Here is a 23,662-nt window from a genome sequence, read left to right as displayed (position 1 = left end):
GTGTTGTGTGGCACGTCACGCGAGAAGAACAGCAGCAACAAGAATGAACTGATGAGGAGGCAGAGAGAGGGGACACCAACCTGAGGGTCCTGCACCTGCTGCGGTTCAGACTTGAGCGGGAAGAGAAGCTGCTGCTGGAGCTGACGTAGCCGCAGTGCCAACCTGTGCTCCAGGTGCAAACTGGAAAGTTTGCAGCCAGGAGGCAAAGGGCCTCACAGCAGCCAAACTACAGAGAGAAATACAAGAATGGTATTTAAACATTATGAAAATACAAAAACAAAAATACTTTTTATACAGCAGGCAAAAACAAAAAAAGGAAGCTTACGGTTAGAGCTTTGGAGGTAGAGGAGGTGAAGGCGTGGGAGACGGCGGTGACAACTCTGGACAAATTGTTCTCCATTGTGACGTCACACACGGTGTTGGACATGTTGTACCCTCTGTATGTCCTGGTGGGGAACAGATGGGGAACAGAGATCAGTTTTTTTTTAGAACCAAAGTTGGAAAATAAGACGAAGACTGACAACAGATAGTTACAACAGGGATGATACCAAACCTTTTATTAAAATAGGGATACAGTTTTAAAGACCAGAGGATTGATTCTGCTCTCAGAAAAATCAATACATTTCCAATTAATTAATGAATGCTCTATCAAAACCTGCTGAGTAGAGATTAAGTCCCAGATGGATGAGCAGCATCGGTAAAAGAATTGGCATCGTTTAATCTCAACAATACTCATCCCTACAACTACACACTGTAGACACCATGAAACAAGACAAGACGATTTCTCAAGAGGCAACTAAAAGCCTATGGGATGCAACACCAAATAAATCATTTTATATATGTGTAAACCTTGTGATTGTGGTAACGGTGAACTGGGAGGGTGGCTGAGCCTCGTGCATAAGCAGCTGCAGGTAGACTGAACTCTGGTCCCGGGCGATGGCCACTACCGGGTCCACCTGACCCTGATCACAGTCGTAGAACAACCTGGGAACGAGTCTGGTGAAGGGACAGAGGAGACGGGAGGAAAGGATTAGGATTGCTCTTGTTTTCTTACATGCTCCTTCTCAATCTCTACTATCACAGCAAACTAAACTGAAATCAAAGAGGGGCTTGTCTGCAGTCAAGTATTCGTTGGGGATGAACATTTTGAATGTTTTATGACCGATAACCGATGCTCGTTGACCGATTATTAACCATTAACCGATAAGATTGAAATGCTTGTGGGGGTGATCGCTGATGGTTTTCTTTTTTTTTTGCCGTTATAATATACACACACAACAGCTGATCAGTGTCAGATCCACTGAGCTCCGTCTCAGATGGAGGTTAAATCGTCCAATGTTGAACTGTTTTGATACAAAGTGCAGCCAAACACCAAGAGAGAGGAACAGCAAAGCTGAACCAGCTGGAGACTGCAGCAACGTCTTTTTTTTTTTTTTTTTAGCAGCACCGTTGTTATAGGTGATGCACATCTATGTCCCTGTAAGCTATATTTATTGTCTGACCATCCCTCATGGGGACTGCGCTGCATAACTGGAACATACTGCAAGTCCTCCTGTGTAACTTTTTGCTGCAAAACATGACTGAAGCCAAGTGGAAGTCTGCACGTGTCGACACGCCCCAATGAGTTGACGACATAAGCCAATGAAGAAAAATTAAAGCTTCATTTGGTAACAATTACTCAGTCATATTTGCTGTAAGTGTCACTATATTCTGATAGTCAGACATTAAATGGGTAATTTAGGACAAAGTGTAATCGTATTTGCTGAAATCCACCGCAACCGAAGGCAGAGGGTCATAAAAGGGAACTGACGGTGTATTGTCTCGAAATTTCCGACCAAGTCGCGGACTACACTTTCACTTTCGTCAACTTACCAACTGTAGCTTTAACCAATACCAGTATTAAATCAAAGTTTTTGTTATCAGTTAAACGGTTAATCATATGCATTCCTACTAGATGTCTGTTAATCTTCCTCACCAATTTATTTGTCATGACTAAAAGTGGATGCCAAAGGATGCCATCCAGCTAGTGTGTTACGCATTTTGTGTGTGTGTCCCTACAAAAATGAATGTATGGCACCATCGCACAGGGAAACCAACGCTTTTACAGGCCCTGTCGGTAGATACCAGCCTCACTCTGTGTGGAGTCACACCAGTGGCAGCACACTGCTCAGTGCTGGAACTATAAAGACTGCCACACACAAATCTGACACACAAAAATACACATTTAGAGAAAATTATTCACTGACGTACGTTATGCGATAAGATAGAAAAGTGGTGTACCTGCTGACTGCAGAGGCAGCCACGTGCCGCACTCTTGGATCATCGTCTCCCAACAGCTGGATGACCACATCGTTCAGGATCCTGTCCTGCAGCCGCAGTCGCTATACAAAGACAAATATGGACAAACGCAGGCAAGTGAAGCAGCAAAAGATACATCCTGCATGTGTGTCCTTAAACAGTGACATTTGCATTTTGCTGAGAATACAAAGAAGTTGGACTGTAGAGTTTACCCCAGTAAAGTGATGAGCTCCTTTGTGCAAACTCTCCGTTTTCCTTTCCAGGAAATGAAGTAATCTAAAACAGAGGATGAGTGAATTATTAAAAAGGCTGTCACAGGTTATACGTTACAATGGTGAGTTTCTGACAACGTTTAGTCATGCTTTATTCTTCTAAAACTTAAGGTGTACACAGATAAAAGGATGGTGAACATGCTCAGTCCATTTACAACAGCAAGATGATTCAGTGAGTGACTGTGGAAGAGGAAAAAAGAAAAAAAGGTAGCAATGTCTCCTACCGAAAGTCCATCTCAGCCAGCGTCTCCAAGAGCTCGGTGCGAACCAGCCAATAGGACAAGTCCTTCAGAGCCAGCAGGTCTATCACCAACTGCAAGCCCAGCTCACTCAGGGTGCTGCTGCACAGCGTCATGATGCAGTGCTGCAACACAGCCAGGCAACAGAACGGTTAGACTCAAACCAACACACACAGCACTAGTGATAAACTGACGCTACTCCCCCTTACCCTCACTGCAGAACAAGCCATCTTGCAGGTGACAGAGGATTCGTCTTTCAGAGTTCTCTGGAGAAAAGGTACCAAGTCCACCAGGGACAGAGGGTTACCTGGGCAGGACAGACGAGGGAGAGGAACACCGTCAAATACAAACCTGACAACTACAGCTGTGCAAGTAACACACACACACACTCCCCCCATACAAACCTGTTGCACTCTGCACACCGGCCAGCCAGGTGTGTATGTTGAAACGTGTTTTGGTGAGTGCAGCCTGCAAGATGGCTCCACAGAGGATGGCTGTGGCCCCCCGGATCTGAGGGTCCCCATGCTCAATGAGGCCCAGAACATCACTGATATACTGCTGCTCTGCAAGGGCACAGAGGGAGGAAAGGAGTGTGTGAGGGAGGGGGGAAAAGACAGAACTAAATACAGTTGTCAGTTATACATCATCAGCCCAATAATTATTACAATAAAAACTGCAGCAGCTGTCAAAAATAGTTCAACAATTTGGCAAATTGGCGCATTGCCATAATCCCTATAGTCATAGCAGTGGGTTTGTTTCCTTTAATCGTCGGTGCAAGCTATTTCCACTTTTTTATCCGTTTAAAAATATCTCCGTTTATGAGGGTGAAATCGCCGTGTCTGTGTGGTTGAGAGGCCCAATTGGACAGAAAAATGTGCGTTGGAATATATCGTATTCGTGTAGTCCAGGCCTTAATTCACTGGCGCATTGAAAATGCTCTTCAGTGTAAACTGAATGCAGTATTTAGCTCATGCAGACGGTCTCCAAATCTTTAGCACCGACGGCTCAAAGTTTAGTCTCCATGTAATGGCATCCTGGAAAGTTCTTATTTTGTCCTCTCATGGTGCACAGTTGTCAGCCTGTAATAAAGCTGCTGACTTGATGGTCAAAGGGAACTTCACCAGTGACAGAGATGGTTCCCAGTCAGTGCAGCTGGAGGAGACCAACTGTCCTGCCTCGCTCCAAAGAGTTTGAATGTGGTGACACGGAGACATTCTGCAGCGCCAACAACAGGCAAACTATTTCTAGCATGTGTTGTTTAAAGCCTAGTGTAATGACCCATTCCCTTACCAAAACAAAAAAAAAAGGAATCATGGCAGCTGATCACTGGTGGTTTGATGACGGCGGCACAAATTAAATAAGTGAGTGTCCAAACGAAGTTTCCCATGGTAACCAAGATTTCTTTCTTTCTCTCTATGTCGTTGAACTAAACAAAACCCCAATCTTCCGCAAACAAAAATATCCATATCCAATATAAACCAATACATACACTTCAGCACAGCACAGAACGGTCAAGCTGTATTACACCTTGCACCGCCACCGATTGTGTATGACCTCACTCCCTCAGGAAGCTCACCCAAATAAAACACTAAATATGCAGGAATGCTCTTACATGGGGCCGTGCGTGGCGCAGTGGTTAAGGCGGCCGCCCCATGTAGAGGCTACAGTCCTCAACGCAGGCGTCCCCGGTTTGAATCCCGCGTCGGGCAGACATTTCCTGCAAGTCGTTCCCCCTCTCTGCCTCCCCCTTTCCTGTCTATCTCACTGTGTACTACCGAATAAAGGCAAAAACGCCAAAAAATATACTTAAAAAAAAAAAAAAAAAAGCTCTTACACTTTGTATACACCACAACAAACCAGAGGCGAATGAGCCTCATGTCACAGTGAGTCAGCTTAGAGTCCAACTACACAGGTGTTTTCACTTGTTGCCTGATTAGCGTTTAGGACTGGGTGCAAACACTTCATCAACATCACCTGCTGCTCGTCCAAAGGCACCACCTGTTCCCTATTTGGCTCCGCCCATTTTTACCCTGAGCAAAGGTCTGCTAATGAGTGACAACACCTTTGTGGGTCTGCAGAGTTTCTCAACACTGAAGCTGTTTGGTGTTTTTTTGTTTGTTTGTTTTTCTCATTAGTTTTTAACAAAACAAAATCAGGGCAGACTCAGTGAGCTTCAACAAAATTCGGAGGCTCAATACTGATGAATATTGCTATTTGCTACATTAACTCTGTCCCTATAGCTGGGGACACACTACACGGTTTTCACAGTCAAATCAAACTTTATTTATAAAGCACTCTTCATACATTAAAAACGTAGCACCAAGTGCTTTACATGTTTTAAAATGTTACCGACTAGAAAAGACTTGGAGTACACACTAACCAACTGGCTTTAGCAGATTTTTATGTCGACTGGGGAGTGGGGATCACATATTTACCGACAGGGCCAGATGAGATCACAGACTAAACGATTTGTCAAACCAACTGAAGCCAACTGAACGCATCAGACTTTGGCAGGAGTGACAGTCTGAGGAGTGTAGATGTGTAGTGATTTCCACAGATGCACTTAGTTGAGTTAACAACAACAACATACAGCGGCTGACAACCTGCTAACTGCATGTTAGCGGAATTGATTCCACCCATGAATGCTGTTGCTAGGCAACCATGTCAACACCTTCTACAAAGTGAAAACAAACATGGATGACATATATATATACATACATATATATATAATACGGTTTCGCTGCTGGTGTGAGAAATCCATTAAGAAGAAAGAAACAGGGGGCAGTGTTTAGCTCAGTTGGTAGAGCACCCTCCCCATGTGTTGAGGTTATAGTCCTCACTGCAGGCGGCCCCGGTTCGAATCCCGCGTCGGACGTCCCTGTCCTGCATGTCATTCCCCCCATCTCTGCCTCCCATTTCCTGTCACACTCTCAACTGTCCTATCGAATAAAGGCATGAAAAGCCAAAAAATATACTTAAAAAAAAAAAGAAGAAGAAAGAAACGGGTATGGATCAAGGTGTGGAGGAGTCGACGTTGAGTCCAGACGCCGTTTCATTTGTCCCACCTCCTTTTTCATTGGCTGTGGGCGATGCAGTTGGGTGTGTAACCAGTACACACTACCCAACTGCGTCCAGAGTAGGTTAACACAATTCAAGCATGTTTGAATTGCTGCGGTTAAAGTCTGGCGGCGCCTGTTCGTCTCACACACTTGTCGATTTGAGTCTGTACTCCGTCACACACCAACAGATTTCTGGGCCAACTCGCCAGGCCGGCTGTACCCAACTAGTGCCGTCTGGTGCAGACTAGACCCGACTGTGAATCGCGGGTAGAATCAAGCCCCATCTTTAGGCACACTTAGGCTGCCCATGCATCATCTACATACGACTGTTCTATCTTTTGTGGCCCCTACCGTCTGCTGGGATGCCGTCCAGCGGCTCCAGGTAGAGGGAATTGAAGAAAGCATCGGGGTGTAGTGCTGCTGCCGCCCCAACGCAGCTGACCGCCAGGGCCTTCACGCTGACTCGCACCTCCTTGTCAGGGATCAGACCTTCAGGAACAGAGACAAGAAATCAGTGGTTGTCCTTCAGAGCTCAACTCAGGTCAGAGCTGGGCAGGAAACTGAACAAGCACCAAAACAAACATTAGGAGTAAAGATGGCAATACTGACTCTTACTGAATTTCCCTTCAGGGATGAATATACTTTTATTATTATGATTTTATTCTGTCCATTCTCTCTAAACCTGAGCAGCTCATGTGAGAACGTTCTGGCTTCACTGAAGATGAAGCCAAACCAAAAGGTGAAATGCAAACCCTCCTAATTTCAGCAACCAGAGGTAACATCACATCATATAACTCAACATGAGGAGAGAGACCGGTGCACCAAAGAAGCTGTCCCTTGTTCCTACATATTCAAATTTTGAGTTTTCTTAATACTTACAATACAAATGACTTTGCAATTATAATTCTATAAGTGTACATTTTTGAACAAAAACACTCAACAAACTCAAACAAAACTGATTTCATTATCCTCATCTTTCAAAATCTGTTTGGACATATTTTATGTAGTGTTTGTGATGACTCACCATTCTTCTGTCCTGTCAGCAGGAAGGAAGCAGCGAGGAGCCGTACACAGTGGACCAGTGGCTCCTTCCCCTGGTCCGTATAATGTCCAATGGGACCTTTTATCCGTGACGGCTAAAAAACAAGCAGGAGGAACGTGAACAAATGTGGGAACATTTTGGCTTTTGTTACCTTAAAGGGATAGTTCATCATTTTGGCAAACTGGCCCGTTGCCATAATCCCTATAGTCATAGCAGTAGGTTCGTTACCTTTAATTGTCGGTGCAAGCTATTTTTAGAACGGAGCAGAGCCGCAAGCTGCTCAGAGCTACGCTACGGAGGCTAATGGGATTTCTTGGTTTCCCTCATCAAACTCATCAAATACACAATCCAACAACTCCAAAACGGAGTTGTTTCCGAGGCAAATGCAGACTGCTTGCCAAAAAAACTGCCCCTGACGGGAACGCGCATCAGCGGTTTTGCATGAATTTACCTCTAAAACAACTCTGTGACCTGCACATTCACCACGCTATGAGATAATAATGGAACGTTATGAGACAACTTGTCCACCAGAGCGTTTTGGAGTTGTTGGATTGTGTATTTGATGAGTTTGATGAGGGAAAATCAGCCTCCGTAGCGTAGCTCTGAGCAGCTCGCCGCTCTGCTCCGCCGTTCTAAAAACAGCTTGCACCAACAATTAAAGGTAACAAACCTACTCCTAAAACTATAGGGATTATGGCAATGGGCCAATTTGCCAAAATGTTGAACTATCCCTTTAACTTCTGCTGTGAAACACAGGCACAGATTTAGTTTAGGTGTCATCACCTTGTTGTCAGGTTCGGGTTCTGCAGGTTCGTCCTTTGGTATGAAGCGATCCACGCTGCTGTCTGAACCCTGCCGGTTGTGACCTCGGCCCTCGAACAGATGAGGCTTGCTCAGAGCTGCGTACAAAACACACACACATTAAGCATGACGGAGGCATCAGTGAGCAGAGCCCGCACTTGAGTACTAATGCACACAAACATACCCAGCGCCGACTGCAGGAATGGTTCTGGTGGTTCTTCCTGGGAGGGCGGTGCTGCTCCTTCATCTTCTTCATCCTGTAGTGTTCCGATCTGCATCCCAGAGTATTGGCTCTCGCTGCCATCCAGCACCTTATGCACATAGACACACACAAATTACATATCTCCAGAGGGGAACTAAACTCAGCTTTGCAAATACACCAAACGTAATGATCTGTTTAAAATGCAACCGCATGCATAGGAGACCTAAAGAGTTTCGAGTGACCGAGTTAGATTTGCTGGGTTGAAGACAAAGACACACACGACAAAAAAGCTCAAACTGGAAGTTAAACAACAGTCCTTCTATTAAAACTCTTCTGGATCATGCTTGGGTCTGACACGGTTTACAGCAAATCAACTGCATACAGGGGAAAAAAGCAAAGGCTCGAGAACTCTTCATTGCTGTCGCCACAATCCACCAGAGGAAGAGCAAGCTTTTGATCCAAACCATTTAACATTATCAGACTTTTTGAAATTAATTTCCCCATGATAGGCACCTATCGTTTTTACTTTTTATTTTCAGATACACCACTTGAAGTTCACATTTGCAGGGAACTAGTCAGGCAATGAGGCTTCCTCTGAGGAGGAGGATTCCATCAGCTACTTGAAATGTTATCGTTTCTCTGTCCAGGTTTGGCTTCCACTGGAACAAAAGCCCGTCATAGCCTCTCAAAAAGGAATTAGGAAAACAATTAAGGAACGGACGGCACTTCATGCTTGTAGTTTTGAACTTCATGGCAAGCCGGTAAACATGGGTTATCGGGGTTGCTTGTTTTTTTTACAAAGGTCGTTCAAAGGCATCTCATTTTTGGAAACTGGAAACGAGGAAAACAAGGGGCTCAATGTATTGTCAGTGACAGTACAGAGTGGGGGGTAGCCATGAGCAGGAGAGGATTCTGGTGCATGGGGTTGAGACCAACAAGCGAGCGAGAGGAGAGAGAGAGAGAGAACGAAGAAGCCACAAGTTTCCAGACAAGCAAGCCCCTCCCACTTGGTTTTCACAGCGTCCAATCGGCTGACCTTGTCGCTAGAACTAGAGGAGGAGGTGGCATAGAAGGAGGAAGAGGAGGAGAAAGAGGAAGAAGACGACGAAGTGGAGGCAGTGTAGACAGAAGAGTCACTGTCTGTGGCGTCGGGACCCTCGGTGGAAGTTGGCGAGGGTGGGGAAGGCTCAATCACCCGCGGCAATGGAGTGCGCGACTGCGGCGGAGTGAGGAGAGGATAGAGGTGGGGGGGGGGATCATAGAGGTAGAACTGTTAGAATGGACACAACAAAATGTCTCCAGTCACAAGTTAACATGACCTGTCCCCCAGAAACTCAGCTGGTTCAATATAGGGTGTGTTCAGCACATGTGACAATTTTGTAAAATAATCTTATAAATAATCTTGTACTTTTTATCGTCATTGTTTTTTATGTCTAACATCAACCTGCCAATGGGACTGGGGATGGAAATTAGCCATTTGGCTATAATCCCACATATTTACTTGTCAATGTCCATCAATATATACTGTTCCCATTTTTAAAAAAATAAATAAATCTGAAATCTGAAATCTCCAGAACAGGGGGTTGTCTATGTTTAAAGGGATAGTTCAACATTTTGGCAAATGTGCCCATTGCCATAATCCCTATAGTTTTAGGTGTAGGTTCATTACCTTTAATTGTCGGTGCAAGCTATTTTTAAATCGGTGGAGCAGAGCCGCGAGCTGCTCAGAGCTACGCTACGGCGGCTAATGGGATTTCTTGGTTTCCCTCATCAAACTCATTAAATAGACAATTCAACAACTCCAAAACGCTCTCGTGGACAAGTTGTGACCTGCACATTCCATTAGCCTCCGTAGCGTAGCTCTGAGCAGCTTGTGGCTCTGCTCCACCGATTTAAAAATAGCTTGCACCGACAATTAAAGGTAATGAACCTACTCCTAAACTATAGGGATTATGGCAATGGGACAATTTGCCGAAATGTTGAACTATCCCTTTAAAGGCCGAATATACGTTTTCGCATTTCCACGTTAGACCTATTGGCCAACTGCAAACACATTAGCTTGTTCACAATATCCAACAACCTCTAATAGTAGCAGTGCTTTGGCTTTCTGGAAATTAAGAACATGTCTGCATCAGCAGAACTGAGGGCATTTCTAACATAATCTAATATCAGACTTCTGAGGGAAACAAGCAGTGATGCTAAATCACAGATCAAAGATTTGGTTCAGAGACTTGCTTGAGCTCAGTCAGTCATTCAGGTGTTGTACATGGGGAAAAACTGAGCTCTCTCTCTCTCTATTCTATTTTATTTTATATATCTTTATTAGGGCAGCAACGAGTAGGGGGGGCGGGTGTATCCGAGTAGGTGAAATGGTACTCGGATGCCGCCCAAGCCGAGCGAGTACTCGAATACTCGGATATCGGCTACAGCCCTAATCTTTATGAATTTTTTTAATGAAATAACAACTACTGCAGCAAACTTACATGAGACATTACAAATGAGACATTAATGCGTGGTTATTGTTTTCTACCATGAACTTATGAAAAGCTGAACCTTCTGGGCCAGCCGTCCCCTAATCCCCTGATCTGAACACCAGTTAAAATCCGTCTGTGGATCTTTAACATGCTGTGTGTGGATGAAAGCCTTAAAATAACAGAAAGACTCTTAGCTGCTACAAATATCTGCCAAAGGGCATTTTCCATGGATCAACTCAAACTTATCCAAGTATTTGTTTTTGCTACAATTACTGTTATTTTGTCCTTAATGTATGAAATTTAGTGAGTGTTTGCTGCAGGTGTTTACATAGAACTGTTGTTGTGGCGAACAGAAAATCTTTACTTTTTTGTCCATTCTACAAATCCTAATTCTATGAAGTGTACTGTATTGCAGCATTGTTCATAAACTTGGTGCTGAGTCATGACGTACTCCAGGCCCAAAGGTGATTTATAGCATTACATGTATTTAAGTCTTTGGTATCTAGGGAGGAGTGGTGGACTCTGTCCCACACATTCATACACAGAAACAAAAAGCTGTGTCACTGAAAGTAATGACATCTCATCACTTGCATACATACAGTCTCACTGACCAGTTCGGCTACGTCTGAGGGAGTGACAGCCGAGTCCGGCCCCTCTGTGGTCGTCTGGGAGGAGTCGCTTGGTGGGAGGGAGCGGTCGTTGGTGCCTAGCAGGGCGCCGCCGGCCTCTCCTAAGGGCCCTCCCTCTGGCGTGGCATTTTCTGGCGTGGTGTAGTCGGCCGTCTCCGGGGTGATGTTGGCCCCGCCGCTGGAGCTCCGACTCAGCATTTCCTCCTCGTTGTCGTTGGGCGACTCCGGGGTGTCCGACGCAGAGGTCCCGCCTCCGCCGCCGCCCTGCTCCGAGGAGGCGCTGAGGTCCACCGAGTCGCCGGGCTGCAGGGTGTGCTGGGAGGAGCGCGGCTGCTCGGTGATGATGTCGACCTGGGCTGTGGAGGAGCCGTCTGCCACAACTGACGCTGAAGGCGAAAACACACACAATGACCCCGTTTTCCTTCCTCTTGAGGTTACAGCGCTGCCCGCTGGTCTCACTGTGGATTACTGTCAGACTGCCAGCTTTGATAAACTTGACATCTCACCTGCGAAGGCACCAGCGGTCACCTCTGTCCTCTCAGGGTCGTCCTCCAACGCATCCTCCTCTCCAGACAGAATTTTACCTAAAAAGACAGAAAAAAAAGATTAACCAGTATGAACAACAACATAGAAGGGAAAAAAAGCTGGGTATGGGTAATTTACTTTGAACTAAATGGATTAAAAATAATGACCAGCTACTGCTTAATTTATTTCTATTGAAAATGTACATTAAAACTATATATATATAAGTGACTTTAAAGGGATAGTAGCATTTTTTTAAAGTGGGGTTGTATGATCTACAAATAGCCCCTAAGTACATTAATTGCAGTAGCAGACTCTCTACACTCCTCCCGTTAGCAACGCCAGCCCATAGCCCTGCCCAGAGATTTACAACATACATTGTTGTGAACAGACCCAAAGAAACGGCCTATTTTCGCGGCCTAAAAGAGGTTTTACGTGAAAAAACAATACACAGTTCCATTGTTCGCTATAATATAATTTTTTCCATTCCCTCAAAGTGCAGGAAAAACGCAGTTTTTATTTGGACCTAACCAACTGCTGATCGGCGGGCGCTAACCCTTGGCGGAGGGATACGTGAGTTGGTTAGGTCCAAATAAAAACTGCGTTTTTCCTGCACTTTGAAGGACTGGAAAAAATTATATTATAGCGAACAATGGAACTGTGTATTTATTTTCAGGTAAAACCTCTTTTAGGCCGTGAAAATAGGCCGTTTCTTTGGGTCTGTTCACAACACTGTATGTTGTAAATCTCTGGGCAGGGCTATGGGCTGGCGTTGCTAATGGGAGGAGTGCAGAGAGTCTTCTACTGCAATTAAAGTACTTAGGGGCTATTTGTAGATCATACAACCCCACTTTAAAAAAAATGCTACTATCCCTTTAAGTGTACATGTGGTGGAGATGGCATACATATGATTGTTTACTTGTACTAATTGATTTCTAATTGATTTTCTATGACTGTTTTTACTCTAACTATGCATACTTGTTGTGAAGCACATTGAGTCTGCCTTGTGCATGAAATGCGCTTTATAAATAAAGTTGAATTTATCTTAATTGAATATATTATCTATTGAAAATCAAGGGACAGATCAGCAGTCTTCAGTGACACAGTCTGAGGTAATGTTCTTCAACCTCAGAACGAGGGTGGAGGAGAGCAGTGGAGATAAGTAGACTAGTCACCTCTCTGTTTCCTGAGGAGGAGTGGACTGCAGGAAGACCCTCCCCCCGCTGCAAATGGCAGGAAAACAGGAAGCAGAAACAGGAGGTTGAGGAAGAGAGAAGCAGCAAAAGCTCAGAAGGAGGCTCATAGGAGACAGAGAAAAATGGTTACAGGCGACAGGGAACCAGTTAGCGAGCAAAGAAAAAAGGCCACGGAAGAAGACTAGAGGAGAGCACCAGCACAGTTCAGTCGACTGAAGTCAGTATGGGTTAATGAATTAATCCTTTCCTGAAGCAAATACATCCACATCCCAACTGCCTGGTATCTAGAGCATGTATGTTACTGAATGACCCACAGAGGGAAAAAAAAAAAAAAAGTACATGGTCCTGAATTTACCGATGAGCTCGAGGATGCTTCCGGAGCGTGCACGGCTCTCGGCGTCCTGGCGAAACACGGTGGCGTGTTGAATGCTGCCGGCGGTGATGAGCATGTGCAGCAGCTCTGGAGGCGGAGTCCTGAACACCTGCTGCAGCAGCTCCAGAGCAGCTGTGACCACGTTGTGATCCCAGTGCTGTGTGTAGTGTAGCGTGAGCTCGTACACCTTCAAACACACACACACACACGGAAAAGTGAGCAAAAAAACCAAAATGATAAAAATAGTAAAAAAAAACACGATATGACCTTCTTTCTCCTCACCTGCAGCAGCTGCTCAGGCGTTGGCTGTACGTCAGCCTCCTTCCTCATGACTCCAAAGCTTCCCTTGAGGCTGGTGGTGTTGACGTGCTGCTGCAAGAGAGGCATCAGGTAGCGAAGGGTTAACAGCACCCCTAGGATCAGGTGGCTGGGGTGCTCCTCGTCCACTGGAACCAACAGTCCTGGAAAACAACAGCAGGTCAGGGTGCATCTGTTTTTGTCCAGTCTGAGTATCTGTCACTGAACGCAGCTGGCTGAAGGGAAAGGCTGGGAAGCAAGAAGGGGTGTGTGTCCGGAGTGTGTGTGAGAGCGTCCTACCCAGGAGCACGTTAAGGAGCCAGGTGTAGAAGTAGCTGGTGCGTCTCGAGTGTTGGCACACACTGACGGCCGAACTCGCTGCTGTCCGTCTGATGGTCGGGGAGCTGGACTTCAAGTTGGCCACCAATGACTTCAGCAGTACCTGGGACACGGGTGGGTAGAGCAGCATTAAAAGACTGGTTGAGGATGAACAGATATCTCTATACTCTCCTGTAGATGCTGTCCACTTTAACAGGGTGGTGTGTTGTAGCCTGTATTTTGTCTTTTGACAGATATTTTATTGCTTTTGTTTAATGTGTGTTTCAACATCCTGATATCCTATATAAAATGTAATGTGACATCACTCCAAACAGAAAGAGAAACTTATCTGACAGTCTAAAAATCACCTTTTTAGACTTTAGGTGTAATTTCTTCAATAAAAAAATGATCAAAATAAAACATTTTGGTGTAAAAAGGTTTTAGTAGAGAGAAAAATCTCCACAGCAGTTTCTGCCTTGTTTTAACTGACACATAAAAAACCCATCTGAGGGACCGGAAACATCAGCTTCCTGCAGATAAAATCTGAGGTGAAATACATTTATTTAAAAACAACTGTTGTGGGGTGTCATTTAGCTCAGTTGGTAGAGCAGGCGCCCCATATGCAGAGGCTACAGTCCTCGCTGCAGCTGGTACTGTATCGAATCCCAACTCAGGTGGTCCTTTGGTGCATGTAATTCCCCCTCTCTCTGCCTCACATTTCCTGTCTCTCTCTCGACTATACTATCAATTAAAAGAAAAGGCAAAAAAGCCCAAAAATATACTTTAAAAAAAACAACAACAAAACAACTGTTGTCTGCGCCCTGTTTCATATTTCCACACCACACCGTTTCTCCTCTATGTGGATACCTTGATCTCGCCATCATTGGCAAAATGTCCCAAAGCCGCCATCATTTTGGGCATTGCTGCGGCAAGAGTCTCTTGCACCGACTCCTCCTGCCGTTTGGTGATCCTGGTGAGGCATGGCAACAGGTTGACCAGGTATGGTCTGCAAAACAAGATGGAGATGGAAACAGGGGTAAACAAACAAGGATGTGTAAAAGGCATTTACAGCTGGGTTAAAGAGTAGTGTTCCACCACGGAGGGATCCCCTTGTAAGCCTTGGTTGTCACTGACTGACAGTTTAAAAGCCATTTCCTGTGTATTTGTGTTAGTACCTGCATTTCTGCGGTCGGATGAGGTGAGCAAGCTCGGCAAATCTCCACAAAGCTGCCCTCAGACTCCGAGAGGCACCGTTCTACAGAGGCACACCAACACATCACGTCTTAGAGGAATGACACATGTAACACCTCACATGAACCAAACCAGGGTGGTGAGTCAGTGAGAATAATGCTACTACATGTAAAATAGCTCATTACACAGACACATATAATCACCTTTTTAATTTCTTTGTAAAGCTCCAGCTGCAGTCGAGGCAGGTTCGAGTCCATCAGCGCCTGAAGATGAATTTCAAAAATTAGCATTCTGCATAACATGGATGATTCAACAATAAAAAAAACAGAAATATCAGCGGATGTAAATTTTGATAAATATATTATCACTTTTAAATTGATCACATCAATTTATGCAAAACAGATCAGACTGTCGTGTCGGGAGCCTGACTCAAAGTTTATTCGTCGCTGCTTACTTTGATGATTTTGTTCAGGCACTCATCGGCTACCATGCGGACGTCTGATTCGCTGTCATCACTGCAGAGTAGGAACATCTCCATGGCGATGCCCAGCAGTTTCTGAAACTCTGGAGACGTTCTGTTCACAAGAGCAAAGAGAACAAGAGTCAGACTGCACTTTCCACTAACACTGTTCTCAAATGTTCATGGACCAAACATTCAGTTAACCAGACTTAATATGATGGGATGTTATAATGGAGAATCATATGATGATTTTGGTCATGACTAGTTCTGAACTGGAGATGAGCATCCCTGCTGTGAGTGATGTAGTTACAGTACCTAAAACAGATATTAATGATATCAACTTTATTCTTGCTAATAATACCAAACAACAAATAACAAAGTGAAGCAACCAATTATCAGAACATGCACTCTGGAAAGAACACAGAGACAAGATATCTCTGACAGCATCTTCTACCTCAGAAAAAAAAAATCTAAGCGCACCTCCATATGTAATTAATGATATTTCAGTTTGATTAGCAAGGCCTACCTCAGAGACTGAGCCACAATGTTTTCACATATCGTCAGGCAGTGGGTCACTCTGTCCTTCTTTGTGGTAGCCTGCTCCTTTTTCCTGTGAAAGAAGAAATGAGGGAGAGGTGAGGAGAAGGGACAGGAAGCAAGAGGTATTAAAGAAGAGACAGATGCAGCGACAGAAGAAGACAGAACGGAGAGAACAATTCAGAGTCTGAGTCAGTGCCTTTGTGGAAGTCTAGTGGTGGAAATCCCTCTATCTATCTATATTGAATATCTAGCTAATAGCCAAACAACACGATGAACCGAGTGCTGCTGCTCACTTCTCTATGTTACTTACACTAAAGAGATGCATGAGGGCACTACAGCATTCATTCAAAACCGAGCTAAATGCTTCAGTGTTCAGAATGAGAACCGTCCATCTCACATGCTTTACCGTTTCACAACACTTTAAAGTGGACATTTATAAAACACTACTTCCAGCCATAAAGCCTATATTACAGTGAAATGACAGCAGCAGCATAAAGCCATTCACTACAGTTAAATAAAACGGTTTTTTGGTCATGAAGAAGTACACACTGAAAGACACAAAGCATCAGAACTCATGGTTATGGCACAGCTACATAAAACTGAAAATGACTGCAGTGACAGAGTTGATGCTGGATGTACTGTAAGTCCGAAGCTGCTCCCTTCTCATACTGAGTTCATACAAGTTGTGATGTTATCAGAAGTCACATTATTGATCAAGAATAGTGACCTCTTTGTGCAACCCCCAAAAACCTACAGCCATCATACATACTGTATACAACAATAAAAGCTGTTGACATGACCTGTTAGACATGAGCCAGGCATGCTGCTCACTGTGCCGATCACATGTGATGATAACTCGCTGCTCGCCAAATAAAAATTGTGTTTGACTTGATCAGGACCTGCTGCACTGTCACACTGACAAAGGAATGATAATCTTCTGAGAGCCGGGCTGCTGCAGCTTTGGCACCACAGCTGCTTTCCACTGACAGCAGAAGCTCAATGCGTGATGGGATAGACCTGGCTTCCCCCTAAGCTACCTCCTTACTGGCTCGCCAAATTTAAACACAGAGTTTTAAAGATGTAACATGATTCTGGAAAATACTGTGGACTGTTACGCAGAAAATAGGTTGATACCACAGCCTTCTCGATTTATAATAATTGACTTGTATTGTTTATTCTAATTTATTTATTTATCTTTCTTTTTTTATTGTCTCTAAATGTAAAGCACTTTGAGTTACATGGCCAGGTATAAGCGTTATACAAATAAAAGTTATTCATATTATAGCTTGGTCCTACAACAATGATGAATGTCTATCTACTGTCCATTACCTCAATATATCTGTTATAATAATCAAAAAGCAACATCAGACAGTGTGAGAATAAAAAATAAGAATAAGAATAACTTTATTAATCCCCTAAGGGAAATTCATTTGTCGGTCACCTCATCTACCATCTGCAGAAGATTTAAAAAGCCTGAGGACTGGGGGTATGAAGGATCTTCTATATCTGTGCCCTGCATCGAAGAGAGAGGAGCCGTCCACTACTGCTGTTTTTTTCATTATTATTATCCATTAAGCGGTTATGAAGTGGATAATCTGAGTTGTTCAGAATGGCCTCCCCTCCACCATCTTCAGTGTGCGTCTCTCCACCACCTTCCCCAGTGTGTCCAGCCCCCAGTATCTCCAATCACAGAGCCAGCTTTCTTTAACTACTTTGCCCATTCTGTATGACTGGGCTCTGTGCTGGTAGATAACAGATGGCCCTATGGGTGCACCAAACCAAAAGCACTTCAGTGCTATGGACCATTATGACCATTTTCTAGTTTTACCTATAAGATCAAATCCTTTGAACAAGACTGAGCAGATCTGGACATTCGTGTCAGCGTGTTACAGTCATTTCTTAGGGTGTCCTCCTTGATGGAAAGGCTGTGTTGAGCAAGGGCTTAACCAAAACAACGTGTACAGCACTCTTGTTGCACGGATCAGGATGGGGAAAATGACGTCAGTCGTTGTTTGATCATTATGACCACAATATGGCAATTAATGTACCTCGTCAAAAACAGTGTTACCATATCTGACCTTCCGTGTGATCGACTACACAGCGTTAACGTGGCTGGTCAAAGGGAATGCGTGAGCTGAGATCGACTAATCAAGCAGACACTGAAGTGTTTGGTCCTGACCCCTTGTTGCAGGTGTGTGGGCATCAATTGACGGACGTCCTCTGTGTCGGCTATCGTTCAGCCTGACTCTACAAACCTGCCCAGCTAACACTCAGTCACCCTGAATACCAGGGTGGGGGGGGGGGGGGGGTCTCACCAAGCATAACTGCAACGTCTGGCAAGAAACGGGTCTAAATAGCAGAGAAGATTAAATAACAGCTTAAACTCTGGCAGCTCGTATGTTAGCCTGAGCTAGCCACAAGCTAACTATTATAAACCGTGCTTACCGGAGAGGCGCTACCGTTAGCCAGCGAGCTAAGCTACCTGACCAGCCCAGCGCTACGGTCCGCTATGCAACCAGACTAAAATACACTTACTGCCTCTGGACCAGCTCCTCGGCGGTCGGTGGTCCCTGTTGCTGCTGGAATGACTTCAGAGACTCGAAGGCCTTCATCAGTTTCTCCATGGTGGCCATTTTAGCAATCAACAGTAAGCAAGCTAGCCTGGCTGGCTAATATTTACTATGTCAGCTAACCAGCTAGCACAGTGGGGACAACATAAAGTGGGTGCGTAGAGCGACGAGAGTGCTAACACTGCTCGCGACAACTACCACCGGCTCTCCGTTGACTCGTCGCGCAGGGAGCCTCTTATTCTTCCTCGGTGTTACTCCCGAATGAACAAAACATTGGTTGATTACAAGCCATCTTTGTCGCAGCGTTGCGTTCCCCCGACAAATCACACCGGGAAGTGGAGTAGGTGACAGCTTGACAGAGAGGAGAGAGGGCGCAGCCCCGACAGCCAATCAGACCGCGCGTTTGCGTTGAGTGGCGTGGGAGAGGACCAATGACTGACTGTGACTTTTTCCCCCTTTGTTGTTATTGTTGCCATCACGGGACCGCTGAAATCCTCTTGTGAAAAAAATAATAATAACATAGGAAAAACAGATTGGTGCATCACTAATAATCAGTCCCGTTGCCTTAAAAAAAAAAGGAATTAGATATAGTTAGCCTACTAGTTACTTTTCCCCAGAATTAACTGAGTTAGTAACTGAATTATTACATTATAAAAGGAACTAATTAACAGGAAAAGGAACTATCGCGTTACTTTTTCTTTTTTTATATATAAAATGCTCAAATATGTCTAATGTCTTGGACTCGCCCCCTTAACCATAACCCTAACCTCCCCTTTATCTGTAACTAACCAACGCACTCAAGAATAAAAAGAATACAAGAATAGGCCTACTTCTTGAGTCATACGGCGAGTAACGGCGCATTTTATTGCAGTGACGGTGTTATAACGGGAGAAACAGTAACGTTAGCCTAACCTTTTTTGATTATTCGTTGCTGAAAAAAGTAACGACGTTAACGCCGTTATTCCCATCATCACTGGTGCAGTGGTTGTTATAACGGTGGAAAGTGTGAAGGGAGGCGACTAAAGAGAAACAAAAGTATATTGGATTAGTTATTTGTCTCTCACATTTATAAATGGTATAGCTCATCATAACCCCCACTTGACTCAGTGGGAGTGGCAGTGAATGAATGGAAAAAAGATGATAGTCCAATCGAAGAAATGGGGTTGAATTCAATTATTCCCAGTCTAATGTGTGACTGATGCAGTAGTGGGAGCTTTAATGAAGCCCCAACTGCAGCAAATACCCTCTGATGCCACCAGTTCTGTTACTTATTGTGGCTCAGACACAACATAGGCCTAGGTCATTTTTAGACCTCCATTTAGGCTACAAGAAATGAAATCAGACACAAATAAACAGACACAAGTTTTATACAAATGGCAGTGTATTATTTCATAATTACAAATGTCAGATATGGTACAACAACCAGTGATACAACTTGTACAAGAATTGACAATGACTGCAGTGGTTGAGCGACATGACTGTACAGATACAAAAAAAGAAAGAAAAAGGGAAAAAAAAAGAAAGAAAGAAAAATCAATAAGTCCCAGGCCCATATTGAATACCAATAATGCATTTGCCATTCCTCCTTCCTCGTGAATATCACTTAACTGCCATATCTGGACAGAAGAGTGTGAAACACTGGAGGCCCCTCCAGACTTGTGTCACGGTAATCCCCAAACTAGACTTAAGTGACATCACTTTTAAACGTTGCTGGTGAGCCTCATCCAAATTTTTTTTTTTTTTTTTTCTGGGGGTCTGGTGGGGTAGGTAGCTGACTCACCATCATCGCCTTGGAGGAAGGCAGAAGAGAAGGAATGCTTGTTATGTATTCAAACCGGGCCAACTCAGCTGGTCACCTATAGCCATTTATAAAGTTGTCCTCAGATACCAGTGAGATATGTTGGCACTAGAAGGTCATCATTTACATATATAAGGAACCTGAAGTATTACAAACCAATACATGCTTGAGTAATAAAACATATGTATTTTTTAAACAGGCATTAAAATGCACTTAGTGCGGACATTCAAAACTGTTGAGCTGTTTAAATTTCCTTTATGTGAAGGAATTTGTCTCAGGACGGATGGAAGGAAATATATGTTGAAAAAAGATGGGATGTCAGAAATTAACATGGTAAATTGGCACACATAATAAAAGGCCGTCAGTCTTTCTTCAGTAAATTCTTCGTCTAACAAAACAAATTTGATTCACTTAAATGTTGCTTTTGGTATCATTGGCAAAAAAGTTAAAGACACTTCCTATATAATCATTGTCAAATCACACCATAGTGCAATGGAACTGAATAAAACATCTTCACTGCTATATGGATGGTACGAGAGTAAAGTTACTCCGAACAATGACAGAGGCATGGGTAGCAAACGGTTTCGTCTCCCTGTGTGAGTGAATGAATGTGTGGTTCGAGCTTAGTTACATGTTAGAAATACATAATTTACAAGGTTTTTGAGGCTAAAGAGCTAAAAGGCTAAAATCTACATTGGCAAGAGAAATCAGCTTCAAAATGTGCCTGAGAGCAACAAAAACAAACAAAACAAAACAAAAAAAAACAAGAACAAAGACACTCGGAAAAAACATAAGCCAGCGACTGCTAGATGCACACGCTCAATTCCTGATTCTGATGATGGAGTGTGCAACAGGGGATAAAACTTTAGAAAAATCTGATGGGGAACTACATGCGTACCATTTTAACTGTATCCGGTCTTGTATATTACAATACAATAAAGTGACAATCAAGCCCCTACACAATTTGGAACTATTGTATTGATAAAATACAGACATCGCTTTTTTTTTTCTTTCTTTTTTTTGAGGGAAAAAATCCTTGAAGCAAAGTCAATTCTTACTGCACTAGGGCATAGCTAATTTACTTCAATGCATTAGACTGAACAAAAGCTGCTTTAGCATACAGTGTAATATACACGCACAAAGCCAACACGTCCAGATTGGATATTCACAGCATTAAAACAGGTGGTGGTGGGGAGTAAACAGCAACTGCCTCAAAAGCAAAATTCAAAAGCAACATGGCTTCAAACGCCTCTGAAATGCCGATGAGAACAAACAGATAGTGAACACAATGAATCCTGTTTACAACATGTTTGGGGAAATATACATTAAATGTATTTGTTCACGGTTGGTTAACTGGAAAAGGAAACACGTTCTATGATAAAACATTGATGCATCTGTGGTTCTGCGAGTGGTCAAGTGTTCCTGTACACAGACAATGGCGCCTCTTCAGGCCGAGCTGAAACATTGTTCCTCCCAGTCTACACACACACACACACACACACACATCATATCTGTGAGAGAACAACAACATACAGGATTTCAATGGAATAGTTAAAAAGGTGGATGCTATTACACTAACACATTTTTTTTTATCTTCATCACAAGCACAGCTGAAGCCTGATCTAACCGGTGGTCTACTAGCAGGGTAAGTGGCCGACAGGCATCGTGCTATCTATGATCAACAGGCACAGAGGCCGAAGCAGGCTGTGTCTTGACTCAGTGCAGAGGCTAATAGCTGCTGACAGCCGAATCAATACAAGTTAGTTTGATGCAACAGCAATTTGTTATCTAGATGAAGCCATTGTGAGCGGCAGGTCAGATCTGTGATACTGTGTCATCGTCATCCTCATGCTCATCATCAACATCAACAACAACAATCAGTCTCTATGTTCCAAGTCACTCTCCAGTCAACCAGTTGTGGGCTTTCTGCTGTACTAAAAAAATAAAAATAAAAAAAATAAAAAAGGGGGTTGCAAATTACTAAGAAATTTCAACATGGAGGAATTCTGCTCTGCACATCAAACAGGTTCATTATAGGGCAAAGCAAGGTAGAACAATAAAAGCAGAAAACGTGAATGAGGAAAGATAAATCACAAAAAAAGTCTTCTGCCTGAGTGAATAATGTAACAGACATTTATTGAACAGCTGTGCTCCCAAAGGGAACACAGATCTGGCATCTGAAAGTAATGTTCTGAGGCTTTTGAAGCTCTTGAAAGATATTTCCAGAGGTCCAGGAATGATATTTATCAAGATTTGCGTCCCTAAAAACGGCCTACATAATATTTCCTTTGTATTTTTAAGGATACATAATGGTGCACACACCGACTACAATGGTCCTCAGAGATAAATCCATGCCATCTCTGCTAGAATCGAACAGACACAGGCACCTACAAGACAAGTTTACTACACACGCCATCTACTCCACTGCTACCTGCCTGGACGTGGACCGAGGGAGGGACATGGATTATCAACAACTCTGACTTTCCCCGACTTAAAATAAAAAGAGGCAGGTGGAGAGCTAGGAAACATTGGAAGGTTTAAGCAGCATGGCATCAACACAGCAATGTCAGACTGGATTCATCAGGATCTACGGCTGTCATTCAGATCTACCTGAGCCTCCATGGGGACAGGTTAGTTCAGAACTGGGTGGATCTGATGCGCTAACAACACGTCACATTGGCCAAATCAATGACAAACATACAGCACATATAAAAACAAAAATGCCTTATGCTACATTGAGAAAAATAAAAAGACTACTGGTACTGTGCTTCTTAAAAAAAAAAAAAAAAAAAGAACTCCCCCAATACACATTATCCATACTCATTCCAAAAGGTATAAAGGAAATAAAAATGTAATGTATGCATTCAAGTGGTACTTTTATGGCTTATTGTACAATACAACCTTTAGTGAAAATATACATCTAGACATAAATTCAAGTACAAATGTACAAAATCTTTAAACTCATACTTTTTTCTTTAATTATAATACACTTTTAATACAGCTCATAAATACAGGTCAACATTCACTGAGTTCCTAAGATTTGCGCTCGGTTGGAGTTTGTGGTGAAGTTCAGCGGCGAAGGGGAGGGTGGCGGGGGCTGTGGGGTGGAGGGAGTGGTTTAAAGTCGCGAGGGCTCTTCGGTCTCGTCGTCACTGTAACCGCTCTTAAAACAGACCTGGGAGGAACCAAAAGTGAGGATAAAAATCAATGAGATAAGAGACTTCCACCACTCTAACGTCTCACCCCTTTGTCCCGCACACAGACACGAAGCCGGGCAGCAGCAGCAGCGGAAGCAAGGATGTCGGTTCAGTACCCAACACAAAGTTAAACTGGCGGCTGCACCTCCCAAACAAGAGCAACGGTGAGGTGAAACAAGTGGCC

General features: G+C 43.7%; 2 protein-coding genes and 1 non-coding gene across 9 annotated transcripts in view; all 3 read right to left on the bottom strand.

Moving 5' to 3' along the window:
• The window catches only part of htt (huntingtin), a 46,677-nt gene extending 27,852 nt beyond the window's left edge, over positions 1-18,825 (bottom strand). For 4 of the 6 annotated variants that reach the window (XM_085759024.1, XM_085759248.1, XM_085759312.1 and 1 more), the window contains exons 1-24: positions 18,449-18,820; positions 15,900-15,983; positions 15,368-15,488; positions 15,117-15,176; positions 14,898-14,977; positions 14,590-14,728; positions 13,705-13,846; positions 13,390-13,568; positions 13,090-13,294; positions 12,714-12,761; positions 11,523-11,600; positions 10,999-11,402; positions 7,896-8,022; positions 7,694-7,809; positions 6,893-7,004; positions 6,220-6,357; positions 3,214-3,372; positions 3,019-3,116; positions 2,795-2,934; positions 2,511-2,574; positions 2,281-2,381; positions 850-996; positions 326-446; positions 81-226 (exon numbers count right to left, since the gene is read on the bottom strand). In XM_085759024.1, coding sequence (XP_085615150.1) covers positions 81-226; positions 326-446; positions 850-996; positions 2,281-2,381; positions 2,511-2,574; positions 2,795-2,934; positions 3,019-3,116; positions 3,214-3,372; positions 6,220-6,357; positions 6,893-7,004; positions 7,694-7,809; positions 7,896-8,022; positions 10,999-11,402; positions 11,523-11,600; positions 12,714-12,761; positions 13,090-13,294; positions 13,390-13,568; positions 13,705-13,846; positions 14,590-14,728; positions 14,898-14,977; positions 15,117-15,176; positions 15,368-15,488; positions 15,900-15,983; positions 18,449-18,546 — 3,107 coding nt within the window. In that variant the 5' untranslated portion in view covers positions 18,547-18,820. Of the gene's footprint in view, positions 1-80; positions 227-325; positions 447-849; positions 997-2,280; positions 2,382-2,510; positions 2,575-2,794; positions 2,935-3,018; positions 3,117-3,213; positions 3,373-6,219; positions 6,358-6,892; positions 7,005-7,693; positions 7,810-7,895; positions 8,023-10,998; positions 11,403-11,522; positions 11,601-12,713; positions 12,762-13,089; positions 13,295-13,389; positions 13,569-13,704; positions 13,847-14,589; positions 14,729-14,897; positions 14,978-15,116; positions 15,177-15,367; positions 15,489-15,899; positions 15,984-18,448 lie in introns of all 6 variants that reach the window. The other 2 variants (XM_085759177.1, XM_085759376.1) reach the window with 1 other exon arrangement.
• LOC146991331 (small Cajal body-specific RNA 14) lies at positions 2,066-2,195 on the bottom strand. The gene has a single exon (XR_015037256.1).
• Positions 18,826-19,846: 1,021 nt separating the features above from the next.
• The window catches only part of grk4 (G protein-coupled receptor kinase 4), a 50,749-nt gene continuing 46,933 nt past the window's right edge, over positions 19,847-23,662 (bottom strand). For both annotated transcript variants that reach the window (XM_085760641.1, XM_085760565.1), the window contains exon 16: positions 19,847-23,456. Coding sequence is in view for 1 of the 2 variants with exons in the window: in XM_085760565.1 (XP_085616691.1) it covers positions 23,400-23,456 (57 nt within the window). In the remaining variant the exon portion in view is untranslated. The remainder of the gene's footprint in view (positions 23,457-23,662) is intronic.

Source organism: Trachurus japonicus, chromosome 1 (genome assembly GCF_045865225.1).
Source record: "Trachurus japonicus isolate A0001 chromosome 1, Traja_1.0".
NCBI lineage: Eukaryota > Metazoa > Chordata > Actinopteri > Carangiformes > Carangidae > Trachurus > Trachurus japonicus.
This window is presented reverse-complemented; position numbering and strand designations above follow the sequence as displayed.